This window comes from Chanodichthys erythropterus, chromosome 4 (assembly GCF_024489055.1).
Source record: "Chanodichthys erythropterus isolate Z2021 chromosome 4, ASM2448905v1, whole genome shotgun sequence".
NCBI lineage: Eukaryota > Metazoa > Chordata > Actinopteri > Cypriniformes > Xenocyprididae > Chanodichthys > Chanodichthys erythropterus.
The window spans coordinates 32,516,866-32,540,925 of NC_090224.1; the positions used below are offsets into that span (position 1 = coordinate 32,516,866).

General features: G+C 37.5%; 1 protein-coding gene across 2 annotated transcripts; it reads left to right on the forward strand.

The window, feature by feature from the left end:
- The first annotated feature begins 3,477 nt into the window (after positions 1–3,477).
- Positions 3,478–16,504, forward strand: brms1lb (BRMS1 like transcriptional repressor b). 2 transcript variants are annotated; one of them, XM_067383445.1, is made up of 11 exons: positions 3,478–3,811; positions 3,887–3,977; positions 4,059–4,186; positions 8,228–8,307; positions 11,229–11,325; positions 11,406–11,495; positions 11,624–11,688; positions 11,784–11,823; positions 11,960–12,086; positions 12,961–12,992; positions 15,181–15,316. In XM_067383445.1, the coding sequence occupies exons 1-10, from the start codon at positions 3,676–3,678 to the stop codon at positions 12,971–12,973; spliced, it is 867 nt and encodes a 288-aa protein (XP_067239546.1). In that variant the 5' UTR covers positions 3,478–3,675; the 3' UTR covers positions 12,974–12,992; positions 15,181–15,316. The 2 variants fall into 2 exon arrangements, with proteins under 2 accessions (XP_067239546.1, XP_067239545.1); XM_067383444.1 differs by lacking the exon at positions 12,961–12,992 and having other exon boundaries at positions 15,181–16,504.
- Positions 16,505–24,060: the final 7,556 nt, after the last annotated feature.

The following is a 24,060-nucleotide window of genomic DNA, read 5'->3' on the forward strand; positions in this document are numbered from 1 at the left end:
AAGCAGTTTGATGGATGCTGAAGTCTTCAAATTGAGATTGAATAAATATTTTTTTAAATGATGCAAAATGCATTAATTCGATAACATTTAAAAGATGCACTTTCAGGATTCATATCATCAATTGTAAAATATAGCCTTATCTTACAAAATAAAACTTGATTGCTCAACATGTACTGTGGAGGGCAAGTAGTTGTTGCAGTTTCTTGAACTTTTTAGTTTCAAAATTAATATTTAGGCCTAATGGCTTTGTTAGACAATGACCAACTCATATTTCGACTCCATAATAAAAACAAGTAATAGAAAAGAGAGAGGGATCTGTATGCTATATTTTGAATGAGTGAGTTTGGATGTCATTGGATCTTTAAAATGGCCGTTTACAATGAGGTCTACTTTGCAGTGCACTATTAAGCGACCTCAGACACATTTATTTCAACGTAAGGCGTGTGAATGAATGAACGTGATTATAATATGTTTGCAGACAGCGCCCTCTGTTGGTTGAGAGTCAAGTTTCATCCTCCAGGTTGTGCTAAACCATGAAATAAATGTGTATATATATATATATATATATATATATATAATATACTTATATTTTTATCGGATTTTTCAGTATTTATTATAAATTATTTATCCGTGGACATCATCATCATCTTTTTTTTTTTTTTTCAAATTCATGTGTCCTTGTAATCTTTAATCAAAATTATTTCCTCTGCTTTCTGTTCTTTTCTCTTCTCTGGTGACTGATGATTCTTATGAGATCACAGCAATAGCAAACCACAACCATCCAATTAATTCCCGATAAACAAAATCAAGTCCCACCCTACGTTTTTTTCTTGTTCGAGAAGCCGTTTTACTCAGATATGTCACAATAAGGAAAAAAGATGATTGCAACTTCCATTTAATGCCGACTTTGAAGCAGAACTAAGTAACTTTTTTTACCTTCATAAATAGTTTTCTGAGTCTTTACGATGATTAATTGACTTGTAGAGGTGTATTTGAGGCGAGCACTAACCCCTCTGGTACGTCTACACCAGAAAACAGCACTTGCAAGTTTAGCTGCATCGACCCGACACAATCTCCCCTCATGTTCAGTGACAAAATGCTTTACGGTAATTCAAAAACAATGTATTTATTATAACTTTATAAGACAATTTCGAAAATTACCCACCTCCATCGAGTGTACTGTATTTGCAAATTACCCACCTCCTCTTTCTTGTACTGTATTTGCAAAACTACTGCGCTGGCGAGCGTTGTAGTCGTTGTAGTCCAGAGCTGCGCTTGGAGTATTTACGACAGTGTGATTCACTGAAGGAAACTGTAGGGGGAGCTTCGCAAATCCTCCACTTTAAAGTAACTCTCCATTTTTTCTGAAAATAGGCTAATTTCCAACTCGTCTAGAGTTAAACAGTTGACTTTTACCATTTTCGAATCCATTCAGCCGATCTCTGGGTCTGGCGGTACCACTTTTAGTATAGCTAGGCATAGTTCATTGAATCTGATTAGACCGTTAGCATCTTGCTCAAAAATGACCCAAGATTTTCAATATTTTTCCTATTTAAAATTTGACTCTTCTGTAGTTACATTGTGTACTATGACCGACGGAAAATAGCCGATATGGCTAGGAACTATACTCTTATTCTGGCGTAATAATCAAGGAACTTTGCTGCCGTACCATGGCTGCAGCAGGTGCAAAGTTCCTTGATTATTACGCCGGAATAAGAGTATAGTTCCTAGCCATATCGGCCTAGAAAATCACAACTTTTCATTTTACGTCGGTCATAGTACACAATGTAACTACAGAAGAGTCAAATTTTAAATAGGAAAAATATCAAAAATCTTTGATAATTTTTAATGCTAACGGTCTAATCAGATTCAATGAACTATGCTAAGCTATGCTAAAAGTGGTACTGCCAGACCCAGAGATCGGCTGAATGGATTCGAAAACGGTAAAACTGAACTGTTTAACTCAAGCCCTGTAAAACCCAAATATAGAAAAAAATGAGCAAAATTTTTTTTGACCTCTCAGATATTGTTTTAGGAGGCCTTTGATGTAGAAATGAAAGATTAATCCATTTTTTTTACATTTTAGTACGTTTTTAGGGAAATGTTGTAATATTGCAACGTTGGGCCTAGTTAGGAGCAGAATTTGTGTATTTGTGTTCACTTTGTCTGAACAGATATACAGAGCATATACGCATTCATTTGCAGGGTTGATTGCTTACTTAGCCCCGTAACAGTATATATCATGAGTAATAATCACACAACAATCATATTTTTTATGAATAAGCATTTATTTAAAAAAAATATTGAAAAAAAATTTATTTAAATTTTTTTTTCTTCTATCACTTTCAGTGTGGATTGAATGAAGTCTGTGTTTTTCAGTGATAGTCCCTAAGACAGTTCTGTTCATCTGAGAAGCACAGGCGAACATTGCACTTGCTACGCAGTATATGTGTGTATCCATTATTGCAGTGTCTGCAGTGTAATACATATAATACATATGGGTCTTATATTGTAGATAAACTGAAATAATAGACAGGGTGGTAGATCTAAGTATTATCCATCAAAGTATTATAATTTCAATGCAAATGCTAATCAAAATTCCTCTACTACATTCAAACAATACTGTCTGGCTGGTCTATTATGCTCTCTACTAAAAGGAACACATGCATCCACCCAGAGCACTTACAGGTTCACATTCAAGACCATTCACACCTGTCCCTGAACAATGCAACAGGCACCCAACTTTAATATTCTAAAGCGACGAGAATACTTTTTGTGCGCCAAAAATAACAAAATAGCGACTTTATTCAACAATATAGTGACGGGCGATTTCAAAACACTGCTTCATGAAGCTTCGGAGCTTTACGAATCTTTTGTTTCGAATCAGTGGTTCAGATCATGCATCACACTGCCAAAGTCACGTGAACCATTGAAGTTTCAAAACATGACATAACAAAGCCTCGTTTACTGAAATCAAGTTATTTTGGCACTCTGAACCACTGATTCGAAACAAAGATTCGTAAAGCTTCGAAGCTTCATGAAGCAGTGTTTTGAAATCAAACAAAAAGTATTCTCTTCACTTTATAATATTTATAATATTGAACCACTGTAGACACATGAACTGTTTTTAGTAGCTTTCTGGGCATTGAAAAAAAGGAGTGGTATTGCTGTCAATGCAGGCCTCACTGAGCCATTGGATTTTATCAAAAATATCTTAATTTGTGTTCAGAAGATGAACGAAGGTCTTACGGGTGTGGAACGACATGAGGGTGAGTAATTAAAGACAATTTTATTTTTTGATGTGAACTAACCCTTTAAGCCACATTCACATCTCAGGATCCTTGCTTTAAAAATGTTTAAATATATTAATCTGACAGAAAACGAAAATCTGCCACACAGATCTCTATTAAATTATGTATGTGTGTATGATGGCAATTTAGTATGCAAAACAAAAAAGTACAAAAAAAATATCAATTATTGGAGTACTACATATCCCATCATCCACCTGGTCATGCGTAAACAAAATCTGTCCAATGAATTCGCAGCTCACGTGTCTAGCAGCATGCTGATTGGTGGTTCACGAGTCCATGTTTGAAACGTGGATTGTCTTCGCCTGCCGGTGGTGTTGTCTTCGTCCTAGTGGGTTGTTTTACTGTATTAAAGATTTAATATAGGATGCCAGTGCACCCGCGTGACAGAAAAGAGCATAATCACGAAGAAATGGACGTGGACTATCCAGAACAAGAGGCCAGCAGCTTCGACGAAGAGGAGTCCGTGAGCTCGTCCGCCTCTGAGGATGGAGACACTTCAGGTAACGTTACAGACAGACTGCATTATTATTTCGTGCGTGAGAGAGGGACGATAGATCACGATGACTTTCTTGCAGACATGGATGATGAAGACTGTGAAAGAAGGCGAATGGAGTGTTTAGATGAGATGACAAATCTTGAGAAGCAGTTCACAGACCTGAAGGATCAGTAAGTGATGAACAGCACATCATATAAACCTGAAGTAATTGACGTGAAGACTCGAGCCGGTGTGTTCTGAACTGTATTTAGGTTGTATAAGGAGAGGCTCAGTCAGGTGGATCTTAAATTGCAAGAAGTGATAGCTGGCAGTGCTCCAGAATACCTCGAACCTCTGGCCACCCTGCAGGAGAACATGCAGATCCGAACCAAAGTCGCAGGTCAGTTAATGGCATAATTGGAAACAAAACTGATGTAGTTTACAGGAATTACAATAATCACGTCTGTGTTTGATATATTATATTGTAACGCAAGTGTCTTCAACTTATTTCATGTCAGGAGTATTGCATTTAAAGGATTAGTTCACTTTCAAATGAAAATGTCCTGATAATTTACTCACCCCCATGTTATCCAAGATGTTCATGTTTTTCTTTCTTCAGTTGAAAAGAAATTAAGGTTTTTGATAAACATTACAGGATTTTTCTCCATATAGTGGACTTCAATGGAGCCCAAACGGTTGAAGGTCAAAATTAGTTTCATTGCAGCTTCAAAGTGTTCTACACGATCCCAGACGAGGAATAAGGGTCTTATCTAGAGAAACCATCACTCATTTTCTAAAAAAAAAAAAATATATATATAGGTTTTAAAGGGATACTCCACCGTTTTTTCATATTAAACTATGTTATTCCCTTAACTAAGACGAGTTGATACATACCTCTCTCGTCTCAGTGCGTGCACTAAATCCCTCTGTCTTGTGGCGAAACTTTGTTAGCACTTAGCTTAGCCCAGTTCATTCAATAGGGGCCAAGCAGAGAAGCTACCAAACACCTCCACGTTTTCCCCATTTAAATACAGTTACTCGAGTAGTGTAACTCGACCTAGGACGGTGACACAAAACAAAACGTTGCGCTTTTCTAAGCGTGTAAAATGGATAACTATATTGTATGGCGGAATACCATAGCAAGTGCTCGGGAGCACTTTGACTTGGCGCAGTAATATCTTCACTCGTGAAAAGTCCCCCGCTCCTTAGTTCGAGTTACACTACTCGAGAAACTGTATTTAAATAGGGAAAACGTGGAGGTGTTTGGTAGCTTCTCTGCTTGGCCCCTATTGAATGAACTGGGCTAAGCTAAGTGCTAACAAAGTTTCGCCGCAAGACAGAGCGATTTAGTGCACGCACTGAGACGAGAGAGGTATGTATCAACTCGTCTTAGTTAAGAGAATAACATAGTTTAATATGAAAAAACGGTGGAGTATCCCTTTAACAATAAATGCTCATCTTGAACTAGCTCTCTTCTTCTTCTTCTCTATTAGAATTCCGGCAGTGTAGATACTAAGTATATTACTGCCCTCCACAGGTCAAAGTTTGAACTAATTGTTCTATACTTGCACAGGCATATTGTATATGACAATTTAGTTCAAACTTTGACCTGTGGAGGGCAGTAATACACTTAGCAGTGTCTACACTGCTGGAATTCAAATAGAGAAGAAGAGAGCTAGTTCAAGATGAGCATTTATGGTTAAAACGTATAAAATTAAAAAAATTTCGACTGAAGAAAGACATGAACATCTTGGATGACATGGGGGTGAGTAAATTATCAGGAAATTTTAATTTGAAAGTGAACTAATCCTTTAAAGCCTGGCCTGTAATAACGTGTAGTTCTATATTAATTTTAAAGTCATTTAAACAATTTCTTGACATTTTCTTGTATATTAACCTATATTTTCCATCTACGTTTTCAAATTGGAGGGTTGATGAAATTAGATTTAATTGTTGTTAACTTGATGTACAGTAGTTCAAAAAGTTTGGGGTTGGTAAGATTTTTAAATGTTTTTTAAAGTCTCTTATGCTCACCAAGGTGGTGTTTATTTGATTGTGAAAACAGTAATATTGTGAAATGGAAACGGCGATAGATTTTTTCAGGATTCTCTGATGAATGGAATTTTAAAAGAACAGCATTGTTACATTATAAATATCATTATAAATGTATTTACTATCATTTTTTATCAAATTAATGCATCATTGCTGAATAAAAAAAGTTTTAACTTCTTTTAAATCTTACTGACAATAAACTTTAGAAAGGTATTGTATTGTATATGCATATGTATATAAAGGAAAAACCTGATGCTAATAGCCTACAATAGAGCTTTGTTTTAGCTCCAAAAATAAAGTAGTGCATTTTAACAAGTGTAAATTATAAATTTGATCACTTCCTCTTCCTACAAACATCAGCTTGTGGTCTTATTTTCTGATGCTATATTATTATGACCTTGGTCACTTATACAGTATCTCACTGAAGTGAGTGCACCCCTCACATTTTTGTAAATATTTTATTATATCTTTTCATGTGACAACACTGAAGAAATGACACTTTGCTACAATGTAAAGTAGTGAGTGTACAGCTTGTATAACAGTGTGAATTTGCTGTCCCCTCAAAATACCTCAACACACAGCCATTAATGTCTACACCACTGGCCACAAAAGTGAGTACACCCCTAAGCATAAATGTCCAATGAGCCCAAAGTGTCAATATTTTGTGTGGACACCATTATTTTCCAGCACTGCCTTAAAGGTGATAGAGAGGATTTTTTCGTCGACTGAGAAACCAAAGACTGTTAGTGAGTTTTTGAAATGAGTGCATGCGTAAGAACAACCCCCCTCCTTCACAGCTCATTTCAAGGGAGCGCCTCCCAAAACTCGTGCTCGAGTATTGGAACACGAGTGTTTATCACCGGCATTCGCTGTGTCGTGTTTTTTGGATTCATTATGTCGGACTCACCGCAGGTAACTCATAATCTGCAGTTGTTATTCCTGTCTCCTGACAAAAACATTGCATGCAGCACCTGTGTTGTGTGGAAAGTTACTGGAGTGCGCAGCCGCGCCCGTCTCTCACAAGGAACGTCATGGCAGTGATTGACAAGCCAGATTGGCTGATGTTTTTAAGGCCCTACCTCGTGCACAGATGATGTATATTAATATTATTCCTTTCAGTGCACCTCATAAATGGTCTTTTATCAGTTAGTGAAGACAGTTTCAATTAATATTGCAAAAATGTATAAAACAAAACATCCTCTTTAGCACCTTTAACCCTCTTGGGCATGGAGTTCACCAGAGCTTCACAGGTTGCTACTAGAGTCCTCTTCCACTCCTCCATGAGGACATCACAGAGCTGGTGGATGTTAGAGACCTTGCGCTCCTCCACCGTCCATTTGTGGATTCCCCACAGATGCTCAATAGTGTTTAGTTCTGGAGACATGCTTGGCCAGTCCATCACCTTTACCCACAGCTTCTTTAGCAAGGCAGTGGTCGTCTTGGAGGTCTGTTTGGGGTCGTTATCATGTTGGAATACTGCCCTGATTCAGATGTGGTCATCAGACCACAGGACATGGCTCCAGTAATCCATGTCCTTAGTCTGCTTGTCTTCAGCAAACTGTTTGCAGGCTTTCTTAGGCATCATCTTTAAAAGAGGCTTCCTCCTGGGACGACAGCCATGCAGACCAACTTGATGCAGTGTGCGGCGTATGGTCTGAGCACTGACAGGCTGACCCCCCCACCCCTTCAACCTCTGCAGCAATGCTGGCAGCACTCATACATCTATTTTCCAAACACAACCTCTGGATATGACGCTGAGCACGTCCACTCAACTTCTTTGGTCGACCATGGCGAGGCCTGTTCTGAGTGGAACCTGTCCGGTTAAACCGCTGTATGGTCTTGGCCAGCGTGCTGCAGCTCAGTTTCAGGGTCTTGGCAATCTTCTTATAGCCTACGCCATCTTTATGTGGGGCAACAACTTTTTTTTTTTTTCAGATCCTCAGAGTTCTTTGCCATGAGGTGCCATGTTGAACTTCCAGAGACCAGTATGAGAGAGTGACACCAAATTTAACACACCTGCTCCCCATTCACACCTGAGACCTTGTAACACTGAGTCACATGACACTGGGGAGAGAAAATGGCTAATTGGGCCCAATTTTAACATTTTCACTAAGGGGTGTACTCACTTTTGTGGCCAGCGGTTTAGACATTAATGCTGTGTGTTGAGTTATTTTGAGGGGACAGCAAATTTACACTGTTATACAAGCTGTACACTCACTACTTTACATAGTAGCAAAGTGTCATTTCTTCAGTGTTGTCACATGAAAATATATAATAAAATATATAAAATATATATTATATATGTGTGTGTATGTATGTGTGTGTGTGTGTTAACAAAAAGTGACCCAGGTCATATTATTTATTTATTTATTTTTAATTTTTTTGGCAGGTATCTATCGTGAGCTCTGCTTGGAATCTGTCAGGAACAAATATGACTGTGAAATGCAAGCAGCCAGCCAGCACTGGGAGGTAACATGCAAGCATGGGAAAGGGCTTAAATTCACAGGGTTCTGGATGAAATTTGTGGTGGTCCCACACTTCCCAGGGCCCAAGGACCCTTTACACGTGATATCACAATGTGTTTTGGTCGATCGGATCACAAGTAGATTAGGCAGACGCATTTCCATTTACTGTCTAGGGGCAGGTAAATGTATTGGCTTTTTCAGATCTTTCAATCTAATGGACGAAATAAGCTTGCACAATTTCCATACGGATGTGACTAGAGATGACCGAAAAACATATGGAGCATAGTCACAAGACCAAGCTGAACGCGGTGTGTTTGTTAGAAATCAGAAATGGTGAGAGAACATTGTGCTTGGTACTTTTTTTGTTTTCAGACCAAACTTGGGTCTTCCACCAACAAAGTTTCAATCCTGTCTGGCTAGCGTACTTCCCATGTTTATGTGTTAGGTCAGTAAGAGGAGAGAAGGAAGTCTTTTTTTGGCTGTTTGAATGCATTCAACCACAAGAGAAGCGGAAGAAAGCATTTCAAATCAAAATGTTTTAGACCCTGTTTAAACCTTTATTTAGTGTCATCCACTTGTGATCTGATTAATGAAAATGCTTAAAGGATTAGTTCACTTCAGAATTAACATTTCCTGATAATTTACTCACCCCCATGTCATCAAGATGTTTATGTCTTTCTTTCTTCAGTTGAAAAGAAATTAAATTTTTTGAGGAAAATATTCCAGGATTATTCTCCATATAGTGGACTTCACAAGTGTCTTATCAAGTGATGAAAAAATAACATGACCTTTCCAATGTGATTACGTAATGCGTGGCGAATCGTAGAGCAGTGCAAGACGAGCATTTGTGGTTAAAAAAATATATATATACATTTTTAGATAATGACCGATCATTTCACTAGATAAGACCCTTATTCCTTGTCTTGGATCGTGTAGAGCACTTTGAGGCTGCACTGAAACAGTTTGGACCTTCAACCCATTGAACCCCATTGAAGTCCACAATATGGAGAAAAATCCTGGAATGTTTCCCTCAAAAACCTTAATTTCTTTTCGACTGAAGTAAGAAAGACATGAACATCTTGGATGACATGGGGGTGAATAACTAACTCCTTTAATACCATTTCGAACAAATTCAGGCCAAAATGAAGTTAGTTTTGTGTTTGTTTTGGTAGTTCAGCTTGCCAAAGCAAACTTTCCAGAAAAAGATTGCTCCGGCTCATAAACACTTTTGAACTACCATTGGTCTGTGGCGATTACATAATATGTAGGTGTGGCTCTGAGGCTCTGACTTCTTTGACATGGAAATCTTCTCCAGTTCAAGTTTTTCACACCTGGATTTGGGGATCCTCTGCCATTCCTTCTTGCAGATCCTCTCCAGTTCTGTCAGGTTGGATGGTAAACGTTGGTGGACAGCCATTTTTAGGTCTCTCCAGAGATGCTCAATTGGGTTTAAGTCAGGGCTCTGGCTGGGCCATTCAAGAACAGTGTAAACCTTCAGCCCAGTCTGAGGTCCTGAGCACTCTAGAAAAGGTTTTCGTCCAAGATATCCCTGCACTTGGCCGCATTCATCTTTCCCTCGATTGCAACCAGTCGTCCTGTCCCTGCAGCTGAAAAACACCCCCACAGCATGATGCTGCCACCACCTTGCTTCACTGTTGGGACTGTATTGGACAGGTGATGAGCTGTGCCTGGTTTTCTCCACACATACCGCTTAGAATTAAGGCCAAAAAGTTCTATCTTGGTCTCATCAGACCAGAGAATCTTATTTCACACCATCTTGGCAAACTCCATGCGGGCTTTCATGCGTCTTGCACTGAGGAGAGGCTTCCGTCGGGCCACTCTGCCATAAAGCCCCGACTGGTGGAGGGCTGCAGTGATGGTTGACTTTCTACAACTTTCTCCCATCTCCCGACTGCATCTCTGGAGCTCAGCCACAGTGATCTTTGGGTTCTTCTTTACCTCTCTCACCAAGGCTCTTCTCCCCCGATAGCTCAGTTTGGCTGGACGGCCAGCTCTAGGAAGGGTTCTGGTCATCCCAAACATCTTCCATTTAAGGATTATGGAGGCCACTGTGCTCTTAGGAACCTTAAGTGCAGCAGAAATTTTTTTGTAACCTTGGCCAGATCTGTGCCTTGCCACAATTCTGTCTCTGAGCTCTTCAGGCAGTTCCTTTGACCTCATGATTCTCATTTGCTCTGACATGCACTGTGAGCTGTAAGGTCTTATATAGACAGGTCTGTGGCTTTCCTAATCAAGTCCAATCAGTATAATCAAACACAGCTGGACTCAAATGAAGGTTTAGAACCATCTCAAGAATGATCAGAAGAAATGGACAGCAAAGGGTGTCACAGCAAAAGGTCTGAATACTTAGGACCATGTGACATTTCAGTTTTTCTTTTTTAATAAATCTGCAAAAATGTCAACAATTCTGTTTTTCTGTCAATATTGTGTGTACATTAATGAGGAAAAAAAATATTTAAATGATTTTAGCAAATGGCTGCAATATAACAAAGAGTGAAAAATTGAAGGGGGTCTGAATACTTTCTGTACCCGTTGTATATATAAACGTGACATGACATTACTGGAGTGCCGAATTTCGAGCTCGTGCGAACATCCATATCGCTGTGATCAGATGCTTTCTTAACTGCTGTTTTCTCATTGTTGTCTTTTTTGTTGTTTATTTTGTTATTGAGAGGAAAGCATGCAGCACATATTTACATACTCATGTAAACGTCTGTCAGTAGTGTTGGCGGTTTTGGGATGTTCGCTAATGTTATATCACTGCTCACGAATTTCAAACTTCTTTTTATCCCAAAGCGAAGAACGAAAAAGAACTTTGTGAGAATATTGGGGCCTTCATATTCAGTTTGTTATTGAGATAATTTACCATACTCATGGTACCATACTCATGGTGTTTTTCCACAGAGTGAGAAGCTCCTGCTTTTTGACACTGTTCAGAGTGAACTGGAAGAGAAGATCAGACGATTGGAGGAGGACAGACACAGTATAGATATAACTTCAGGTAAAGTACAGATTACGACTAGTACTGTGTTATCTGTAAATTTAAATGTGATGTTTTACCTTTTCACTTTTCTGCTCCAGAACTGTGGAATGATGGTCTGCAGTCTAAGAAGAATAAAAAGAAGGATCCCCTCAGTCCTGGAAAGAAGAAAAAACCTGTCGTTGTGTCAGATATCCTTTGTAAAGTAGCTAGTATTACACATGTGAAGTCATTTGTGAGTCTTTTTATAGTATTTGTTTATGGTAGCTGCATTATTCTGTGATACAAATGAAGACATTAGTTTCCTGATCCGTCCCACGACCATACATTGTTTACATGTTGCAAGACCTGGATATACTTGAAGACTGGACTGCAATAAGAAAGGTTTAATTTTTCACCCTAATCAGTTTTTTTTTTTTTTTTTGCAAGTGAGCTACTGGAAGATCTCTAGCATTGAGCAACTTCTTTGTTTTTTGTAGGCTATGGCTTCAATGGGTCCCCATAGGGTAAAAGTAGATGGTAAGAAGGATTTTGAGCATTATTTTTATGTTTTTGCATGTAAAGCATCACACAGAGAGTTCACTGTCTCTGTATCAGTTGTAAAGACTCTGTGATTTCAGGTCTCTGAAGTGAATAAACTGTATGTGTTTATCAGCTCCTCTGAAACCAGAAAGACACCATCATGTTGCACGATCAGAAGATGGCCGTCTGTTCTATGACAACAAATGGTACAGTCGGGGTCAGGCCATATGCATCAGCAGGAAGGATGAATATCCCATCAGGTGTGTGTGTGTGTGAGTCTACTCATATGAGTGATTCATCAACAGTTCTGTCCCTGTGAGTAATGTATCTTTTAAATTACTAAAAGAAAGATTTTTTTTTTTTTTCCAGTCAGGGTAATTTTTTTTTTTTTTTTTTTTTTTCAAGAAATTAATACTTTTATTCATCAAGGACACATTAAAATTGATCAAAAGTGACAGACTATTATAATGTTGCAAATTCCATTAAAAAAAAATAACACTCCATTAATCAAAGAACTCTGGAAAAAAAATCTGTTTTATGGTTTTTGCAAAGCAGCACAAATCAGCATATTAGAATGATTTCTGAAGGATCATGTGACAATGAAGACTGAGGTAATGATGCTGAAAATTCAGCTTTGATCACAGGAATAAATTACATCTTAAAATATATTACAATAGAAACAGCTATTTGAAATTTTAATATTTCACAATATTACTGTATTTTACATCAAATAGTCTTTGAGCATAAGAGACTTATAAATAAAGGTTTTTAATATATATATATATATATATATATGTGTGTGTGTGTGTGCGTATATGTACATACATGTGTTTTTAATTCATTTATCCTTTTTGTACAAATTTTAGCTGTTTTTTTTTTTTTTTTTCACACTTCAGTGGTTTGGTGCAGTTACTTAAATAATTACAAAGTAATTCTAATTAATTAATTGTCCTTGGTGTATCATTTTTTGAGCTACTTACACAATCTTTATTAGCATAGTAATGTGTAATATTTCTTACACAAACACTATAAAGCATTACCTCCTTTTTGGAAAAAATAACAAATAAATCATTACGATCATGCCAAGTGTTTTAGAAAACAAGTTAATCAGAAGAAGTTAATATTTCGTTACAGGAAAGCACAATGACAGCTTGAAGATCAAAGAGGTCAATCACTTTAAGATCCGTACCATCATACTTTAACTTACTTTACTTAAAGGGATAGTTCACCCAAAAATGAAAATTATCCCATGATTTTCTCACTCTCAAGCCATCCTAGGTTTATATGACTCTTCTTTCAGATGAACATAATCGGAATTATATTGAGAAAATATATCCTTGCTCTTCCAAGCTTTATAATGGTAGTGAATGGTGGTGAGATTTTGAAGACCAAAAAAATGCATCCATCCATCCATCCATCATAAAAATAATGCCTATGACTCCAGTGAGTTAATAAAGGCCACAAAGCGATGGGTTTTTGTAAGAAAAATATCCATATTTAAAACTTTATAAACTATAATAACTAGCTCCCAGTAGACAGCCGTACGCGTCGATTTACAGCGAAAGAGTAACCCCTCCTCTTCTTTTATATCAAAATCCTCCAATATTTCTTGTTTTATGCTGCGTTCACACCAGACGCGACTTGCGCGTAGTTGGACGCTTGAACATTTTGAGTTTACTCGCGAATTTGCGTCATGAGAGGGGCTCTCCCGCTCCTTTATGTGTCCCAGACTCTCCCACTGCTTTCTGCACACTTCCTCTGAATAAACACAACTTGTCAGTGGGGAAATAATTGTAAATTACAGCGAATAAGCTCAATTGGTCGTCTTTAGTTGGCTTGTAGTCTTAATATATGTATAATTATATACAACTTATCAGATTGTCCGACCTCCTCACTCACTTTCTTTCAAACACGATCCTTTTTATTTCTGTTTCTATAAATGTATGAAGGTGTACAGCGACAATGATTTTGTCCTGCATTGTTGTTTCGAAATTCTAATGTAATGTCAGAGATTACTCTTTATTGCGTAAGTCGACGTGAGTAGGCCAACTGCAGGAAGCTAGTTATTTTAGTTTATGGGGATTTAAAAATATATTTTTTTTCTTGCAAAAACCCATCGCTTCACTTCAGAAGGCCTTTATTAACCCCCTGGAGCCGTATGGATTACTTTTATGATGGATGAATGTGCTTTTTTGGGCTTCAAAATCTCACGCCCTATTCACTGCCATTATAAGGCTTTGAAGAGCAAAGCTGTGTCTGAAACCGCTCCCTATCCACTATTTAGTCCACTATATCGGGTGTCGGCCATTTTGTAGTGGTGTCCGAATTCTGAGTGAACGACTTCATTCCCTACATTCGTTCACTACTTTATACCCACAATTCTCTCTGATTTCGAGTGTACATTCCATGTACACTTGCTGAAGCACTATTTCCCCAAATCAAATTTTTTAACCTTTTTTTTTTTTTTTTATCACTACTTGAATAAAACCTACTAAAATGTAGGGGGACATTATTATATAGATGAATTAAAAAATGAAATTATATTAATAAAAATATTTTTATTATTAAAATATTATGTAGGCGTTAAATCAATTTAATGCGTTTTACTAACAGCAATGTGTTTTAATAATGTGTGGCACTGTTAACTCATTAAACTTTAAAAGATGATAATTTAGTGGATGATTTAAAAAAATTTGTTAATCATAGGTAGCGTATTCAAATCATAACGGTCGCCTGAGGGCGCTCAAAGACGTAATCTGTGAGCGTGAGAGTTTCTAACAACTTTATTAAAAAGGATAAATACATGAAATTATGTACACTTGTTAATGTGTTTATTTTTGTTTGCAGTATTTTATAGTATTAAATGATTATGAACACATTAAGCATGACAAAAAAAAAAATTATACAATCGATTAAACTACAAAGCTGGCACAGAGGCATGTATGATTACAAAATGAAGTCATTATGATTGTTATCGTTATTAACATTAATAATGTAAATAACATGTACGATAAAATAGTTTTATTGCGTGTCGAGCCGTTTCTGAGATAGATATCTCCGACGCACAGTGTATAAGTTACGTCAGCGTCCGAATTCTTTCACTTCATTTCGTTCACTCCATACAGATATAGTGCACACAAATGCCATACACTATATAGGGATTAGTGAATGAGTGAACGAGTGAGCGGTTTCGGACATAGCTCAAGACTTTTTTTTTAATAGAACTCCGATTATGTTTGTCTGAAAGTCTTAACCTACTATGGTTTGAGTAAATCATGGGATAATTTTCATTTTTGGGCAAACTATCCCTTTATGTCTTTCATGTCTAATGCTAAACTTTCCCCCCCCCTTCAGTGCCACAATAACCACTGTCAACCAAGACGAGGTTTGGTACAAACGTCTGGATGGCAGCAAATCAAAGCTTTACATCTCTCAGCTCCAGAAAGGCAAATACACCATGAAACACTCATAAGTGTTCTTCTCATCGTCCCCCTGCTCCCTGTTTCCAGTGTGGATCCCAAACCTTCACTGGTTCGACTCTGTTCTCCGTTTGTCACCATGACTACTCGTTCATGCTGGATGGACTCGGGTCTTACATGCATGTACCACATGTTTGCACTTCCTAAGTTAGAGCTGCTAAACAAACACCTGGTTGCCAAGGAAACAGTGAAATTGTGTGTGCCTTGATGACAAGGATGAGCCAGTAAAGCCTTGTTCAAAGCAGAAGAGCAGTGAAGCTCAACTTATTGCTATTGCTGATACTAAACACATGACAGTTTCCATGCTTTTTATGAAAGAGTCAGTATTTTTATTTGTTGATTTATGGAGCATGTCTTTGTGTTCTAAAACAAGTTAGTGCCATGAATCCTGTTCTGTGTCTGTGAGATGCATAATGTTTTAAACAACAGAACGGTTCTCCAAGCTCCGCTGGGCTAGTGTTATTTTTGTACGTGTTCTAAAAATAATAGAGAATAACTTGTGAATTCACTCTGAAAGACTATAAAAGATGTATTAATGTAACTTGGGCTTGTGCAAGTCATATTTTTGATTTGTAACTCTTATTATTTTCAGTTAAGCCAATCAAATGTAGCATATTCTGAGCTTTTGATCAAATTTGAGACTCATGTCTTACTGTATAAAAAACAATTTCTTTTACATATTGGATTTTTAGAGCCCAATCATCAGCTAGAGACTATGAAATTCTCTAACCGTTGTATTTTCAGTATTTATCATATTTTCACATCCATTTTACAGTGTGTTAGTACTTGAGTGGTTTGTAATTGTGTACTGAGTACTGTCTGAGTGCTTGTATTTTATTTACTACTGATTTAATTGATGCAATACCAAACACTACACAAACCCTGCCAAAAGAACCATGTCTTCCATAAGTCAGAGATCCAACACATCCTTAATGAAATTCATGGCTTTAATATCTCCTCGTATTAATAAAGTCAGTCATATCTGAGTGTTATGTGAACCATAAAACATGATTTTTGTAGCAGATAAAGAATCTTCCTGCAATGTTCAGAAGAAGCTCTGACAGTGTAATAATATTGCTGTTCTCTACTCTGGAGTTTCTGTTCAGACGTTCACTGTGGAAATGTAACGTTCTCATATAAAGCTGATTCTGCATGGTATTGTGTTGTTTTTGTATTATCCTGTGCTGGATCAGAATATCAAAATTGGCAATGTTTCCCAGCCTTTCTTGGTCATTTTTGTATAGACCACTCCATCAAAAAGGCTGACCCTTCGTCGAACACCAAAGCAGAAATGTGTTCCTCTTAACTTGTACTTGATATATCATTCAGCACCAACATATTGTTTTAAAAATTACTCAAAAATACTGCACAAAACAGACTCACAAAGCACATGTATTCTGATACAAATGTCATTCATGCATGTTAAAGTTAAAACTTTATTATAAGTTATATTTTGAAAAACACATTTCTCAGAATATGTTCTTATATGTTCCACAAAATAAAGAAAGTCAGGTTTGGAATGACATGAGGGTGATTAAATGATTTTAATACATTTTTATTTTTGGGATGAACTAGCATAGTAGAACACACATTGTGTAAACTGAAACTTTTTCATTACATTTACATTTACCCATTAAGCCCACTTTCAACTCTGGTCAAATATTTTACGCTGCTCATTGTTTTAACCAATCCAGTGATTTGTTACTTCCCTGATATTTTTTGTTGCATACTAATCACATTTGTGAATGTTGAGTTAGCCCCACTGATGTGTATGCTGAGACACCCAAAAATACACCCAAAAAACATTTCGGCAATTTTCAGCCATTTCTTTGATAAGTACATTTATATTATGTCAAACGAGATAAATGTATTGTTTTTTGTGCATGAACAAATAGTATTTTATTGTTTTATATAATTTTCCTTCAAATGGAAAGATGAGTTTTACTAGCCTAAGCAGAAAAGCTAATCTCAAGGTCAAGCCTCAAGCATTAGCCTTAGCATGTGAACTACAAACAATAAATGTTTTGTCATTCATTTTACATTCATTTACAAATAAATACACCATAAATTGTTTTGTTGAGAAAATTATTTTCATAAATTAATGTACAGTGCCAAAAAACGCATGCAAACTGTAGCCAACACAAGAAAACCTTAAAAGAAAAAATCTTAACATTTCTCAATGGGGACAAAATTAAAATTACTATTATTCTTAGTTGAAATTATATTTAAGCTCCATGCATGTCTTTGTAAACATATCATACATTTTGAAAAGGAAAACTGTGGTACCATTTAAGCCCACCTAATGTGTTTCAATGGGGAATCCTTCTAATAACAAAATTTAATAACTTTTATGAGTGAAAAGTGTTTAATGATAACATTTCTTTGTGTGCTTTTACGTTACTAACCTCTTACCTTACCTTACTTAATACCTAAATTTACAACTATATTTAGATAGGCTTAATTACACGCATTAATTCAATTGATAGAGCCCATTTTGTCCTCAAGTTCCCTATGTATAACCAGGCATAACTCGTAAACCAAGCTGAGTTAAGGCTCTAGACTTCGGGGCCTCATTTATAAAATGTTGCACAGAAACCATCCTAAATTTGATCTTATGATCATTTCTCAGATGTGCGTAAGTGTGATTCATAGAATGAACGTACGTACACACAGAAAACGAGCGTACGCCTCTCTTTCAGATGTGAAATCTATAAATCGCAAAGGATCTTGAACTTGTGCACAGCTGAATGGTTTCAGTTCTCCACGTTGTAAATTACACCTAATTAATGTCATTTACATATAAAAGATCACCAGTCATCGTCCAAATCCTTTAATTTAGAATGGCGAGCTGCAAGATTATTTTAGATTTCCAAAAATCTGCAGTAATCTGACTCGGGACTCAATCCAAGTTGGGGCTCCGGACTCTGGGCATGGAGGAGTCACCCAGTGGGCTCTCTATGCCACGAATATGGCTTGGTTCCCGAGATACACCTGGTCAAACTTCCAGCTTGGGCTCTAATCCACCCACAGGGCTCTAATCAAACATTAGTAAAAGGAATTTGTTTAATACTTCCCTGTCACTGAATATATATACAGTGGGTATGGAAAGTATTCAGACCCCTTAAATTTTTCACTCTTTGTTTTATCGCAGCCATTTGCTAAAATCATTTGTTCATTTTTTCCCCCTCATTAATGTACACACAGCACCCCATATTGACAGAAAAACACAGAATTGTTGACATTTTTGCAGATTTATTTAAAAAAGAAACACTGAAATATCACATGGTCCTAAGTATTCAGACCCTTTGCTCAGTATTTAGTAGAAGCACCCTTTTGATCTAATACAGCCATGAGTCTTTTTGGGAAAGATGCAACAAGTATTTCACACCTGGATTTGGGGATCCTCTGCCATTCCTGCTTGCAGATCCTCTCCAGTTCTGTCAGGTTGGATGGTAAACGTTGGTGGACAACCATTTTTATGTCTCTCCAGAGATGCTCAATTGGGTTTAAGTCAGGGCTCTGGCTGGGCCATTCAAGAACAGTCACGGAGTTGTTGTGAAGCCACTCCTTTGTTATTTTAGCTGTGTGCTTAGGGTCATTGTCTTGTTGGAAGGTAAACCTTCGGTTCGAGGTCCTGAGCACTCTGGAGAAGGTTTTCGTCCAGGATATCCCTGCACTTGGCCGCATTCATCTTTCCCTCGATTGCAACCAGTCGTCCTGTCCCTGCAGCTGAAAAACACCCCACAGCATGATGCTGCCACCACCATGCTTCACTGTTGGGACTGTATTGGACAGGTGATGAGCAGTGCCTGGTTTTCTCCACACATACCGCTTAGAATTAAGGCCAAAAAGTTCTTTCTTAGTCTCATCAGACCAGAGAATCTTATTTCACACCATCTTAGCAAACTCCATGCGGGCTTTCATGTGTCTTGCACGGAGGAGAGGCTTCCGTCGGGCCACTCTGCCATAAAGCCCCGACTGGTGGAGGGCTGCAGTGATGGTTGACTTTCTACAACTTTCTCCCATCTCCCGACTGCATCTCTGGAGCTCAGCCACAGTGGTCTTTGGGTTCTTCTTCACTCTCTCACCAAGGCTCTTCTCTCCTGATAGCTCAGTTTGGCCGGACGGCCAGCTCTAGGAAGCATTCTGGTCGTCCCAAACGTCTTCCATTTCAGGATTATGGAGGCCACTGTGCTCTTAGGAACCTTAAGTGCAGCAGAAATGTTTTTGTAACCTTGGCCAGATCTGTGCCTTGCCACAATTCTGTCTCTGAGCCCTTCAGGCAGTTCCTTTGACCTCATGATTCTCATTTGCTCTGACATGCACTGTGAGCTGTAAGGTCTTATATAGACAGGTGTGTGGCTTTCCTAATCAAGTCCAATCAGTATAATCAAACACAGCTGGACTTAAATGAAGGTGTAGAACCATCTCAAGAATGATCAGAAGAAATGGACAGCACCTGAGTTAAATATGAGTGTCACAGCAAAAGGTCTGAATACTTAGTCTGATCACTTACCATGTGATATTTCAGTTTTTCTTTTTTAATAAATCTGCAAAAATGTCAACAATTCTGTGTTTTTCTGTCAATATGGGGTGCTGTGTGTACATTAATGAGGACAAAAAATTAACTTAAATGATTTTAGCAAATGGCTGCAATATAAAAAAAGAGTGAAAAATTTAAGGGGGTCTGAATACTTTTTGTACCCACTGTATATATATACTGATGCTTTACTTCTTTAAAATCAATATTTAGTTATATTTTGTGAATCAAATATGATGTGGGCTTATTTGGAGCACAATGGTGCCAAAGTACCAAAAGCCAGACTTCTGACTTTATTCATAAAATATCTTAGCTGATGTACATTTTTTAATATAAAATTTTCAAATAAGAGATAAATCTTGCATTTTAACAATGATTTTCTTATAAACCATGTCAATATCTATGAAAAAACACCTAAACTTAGATTTTGGTGGGCTTAGGTACCCTATTCCTTCTGCTCAAGTTTCATGAATAATGAATTTCCTTGAAAAGCAACTGAAAATCATGTGATTAATCATGATTAGTCATTTTGACCAGCCCTAATATTTCCTTATTTAACAGTTTGAAATGCAGTGCCTCTCTATGACCATGTAGAGGCAGTACAAACTTACAGTTCTGGTGGTCTCTGCATGTGGGACATCTACTGTTCTGCTGCACCACAGCTGCTGTTTTCCAGGGTCTTTCATCAGTTTTGTGGCCGTCTCTTCAAAAATCTCATGTTCAGTCTCTCAACATTTTTTTCATTTGCTATCTGCGGCTGGTGTAAATGTCTTTTGTCTTTGTAATATTTCTCGACTGATATTCAAATGTTTTTAAAGCCAGCACATTCTCTTCAGTCACCAAGTGAATAATGGTGGTATTCATAATGAATTGTTTATAAGTCAGAAGAACCTGACACTCCTTCACAAGAGCCAGAGCTAATGAGCTCGAGCAAAAGACAAAGAACACCTTTATGAAATGGTGGCTGAAACCTGCCTTTCTGTTTGAGACCGAGTGTTTGTACTCTGCTGAGCCGATCAAGCAACAGCCTACTGATGTGGTCAAACAAAGGTAAAAACACTACAGCAGCAAAGTGTCCGTAGCCAAGAGCAGAACCAACTTCCTGCAAACACAACAAAAACCATTTAAAGCTGAAGTGTGCACTTTCTGCTCAACTAGCATAACTAAATAGAACTGCAAACATAACACACAGGTTTCCCTGAACACTCCCCCATCTTTTATTGGTCGATAAAACAGGTGTCCACGCCTCCGAACTAACGGCATTGGTTGAGCAAATGTTGCCGTACCTGAGCTGGAGTTCTGATAGCAACATGAAGCCAAAGTTTGCACAAACCTACAAGGTTTCAGTCCCTGTACATTAAGTTGGGAGCAAATTATTTAACATTGAAAAAACTCTACACTTCACCTTCTGGAATATCAACACACTCCAGAGAAAAGGGTTCTATTGATGTATAAATTAACAGCACTTGGAAGAAATGTATCTTTATCACTGAACATTGCCTAGTATAATATCATTGGGTTATTTTATATCCAATATATTCATATTAGCCAATGTTCCAAACCAATATGGCTCAAATTTTGGCAGACACTTGAGGTTTGTTGTCGAGTTTCCCACACAAATGAGGCAGGCGTTTTCTCAGCAGGTTGACTGAGGTATGTAAAGCAACACCTGTCCTCGTACCTGATATCCACCAGACTCAAAGCAGGCCAGGGATGTGGAGGCAGGCTCGCTGTTATGCCGTTTAGAGAAATTGATATGGAAATGATATTGAAATCATCAACGGACACAGCCAACCGTTTGTAGAGCTCCTCAAAAGCATAGATTGCTCTAATAGGCAAATTTCTTTGGTTTTATGAGGAACGTGTCTTCAAGAGGAAATTATGTAACATTACTCACATTGCTAACATTCCTATCATTTGCTCAGATGCTCCAGGAAAAGATTAATTTATCAGATTTGTGTCTTGTGCACTCTACTTGCCCCAGACTGAATTTGTGTTCCAACCAGGAGAGAAAAAAGATGACAGCTCTTATGGGACCTTGACTTTGAAAACTGTGATCAAGGCACTTTTTTGTGAGATCAAGCACTTGCATGTTTCATTTAGCTAGGATTCAGGATGTGTTTTGCAGATTTATTTGCCCTGTTTTGCTGACTTGCCCTGAAAATGTCATTGATTATTTGCTAATTTTCAGGCTTTAGTGTCAGGTACATATTTGTTCATTCATCTTTATTGCTAATACTTGAAGCCTGACCACAGTGAGATCATTTGTGTCCATTCCAGCTTCATTTAAACACATCACGTCTTCAAGGGCAAATGCAAAGCAAGCAATCCAGAAGGGAAATGAGAATCTTTTATGAGAAATTTCTGATGAGTGTAACCAGACTTAAACTAAAGGTGACAATCTGCACTGGAGTCACATCCTCATTGAAAAATGTGAAGGTAAATGCAGGGCAATGTTGCAGTTCATGTAGAAAAAAAAGTATAATATACATATTATATATATATACAGCTATGGAAAAAATTAAGAGACCACTCCAAATGGTCTCTTAATTTTTTCCATAGCTGTGTGTATATATATATATATATATATATATATATATATATATATATATATATGTGTGTGTGTGTGTGTGTGTGTGTGTGTGTGTGTGTGTGTGTGTGTGTGTGTGTGTGTGTGTGTGTGTGTGTGTGTGTGTGTGTGTGAGAACTGGATCCTATATACTTTTCTTTTTTTTTAAATGGTAATATATAAAATTGACTCATACGATGTCGGAAGGTTTATTGTAAGGTCAGACTAATAATATTCAACCTTCTTTCCTGAAGTTCCACTCTAACTTCAACCTGCTAATCAAGGTCTTCAAGTCAACAAGAATATTACAGGAAGGACCAAATGGCAAGAATGTAGATCTCAAAGATGCATTCCATTCGACCGTAAAGTACCCTGAAAAAGTGCACTTCACAAGGTATTCCGCCATCTCAATGTGAAGGTGAACATTGGTGTTCCAAATGAACACATTTTGTCTTCAACATATATGCCGTGCTCAGAGAGTAGTGAACACTGCATAGGTAGGGTTCTGTCAGTCGGAATGGTAACACTTCAGTATGGGGAACACATATTCACTAATTAGCTTTTGCCTCAATAAACTACTAATTTACTGCTTATTAATAATTAGTAAGGTAGCTTTTGTATCATTTAAGTTTATGGGTAGGATTAAGGGATGTAGAATAAGGTCATTTATAATAAGGCATTGATATGTGCTTTATAAGTACTAATAAACAGCCAATATCCTAGTAAAATGCATGCTAATAAGCAAATAGTTAAAAGTGAGAATTGCCCCCTAAAATAAAGTGTTACCGTCGGAACACATCTCAAGATTGAACACCCCAATGGTAATAATAATTAGCTTATATTAAGAACAATGTGTGTGGGGAGTTCCCACAAGGTTATGTATGAATCAAATGTATGTCTGAAAAAAAAAAAAAAAAACTGCCAGTTCAACGGTTATTTTCTATCCTGCTGGTTCTCTGATAAAAAAAGGACTGAAAGTTGATTTTAGACATCCCTGCTTTGTCCCTTACTGGCACTGGACATTGAATATTCATAAACAGCCTTGTCTGTTTCAAAAGGCTTAAGCAAGGTTGCATGGGATACCAAAATAGAGAGTTAATTAACATTTAATCTCTAGTTCAACCCTGGGTCAAACAGACAGGCTGGATAAGCCCAGCCGTGGCCTGTGAACAATATAAAACATGTTGAAAATGTTGAAACTCTATCTTGCCAGAGGGAGCGCACAATACACCCCGCGGCACTTGGACAGTCCCCCAGTCTGCTGATAAAGATACTGCTGACAAACCTTTTGAAACAGAGAGCAAACCAGGGAAGTAAACAAAAGAGAAATGACCTGAAGTATACTTACCCTATGCCCTTCAAAGTATACGCCATTTGATTGTGTGCATAAACACAGGCTTTCAACATGTGCACTTGATAGTTTTATCCTTGTTCAGTGTCTGCGCTATTCCTTTCCAGAAGTTATGTTTGATATAAAATATCTTAAATTAGAGTTGCAAGTGTCTCTAAAAGTGTGGTCATATTTGGGAAATGTAGCCATAATTTTATGGGCAAAAAGTTCCTTTTCTATTGTTAATAATGCAAAGATGCTCAAGTCACTTTCAAAATCAAGAAATTTTCTGTTGTTACATGTTGTTATTACTCAG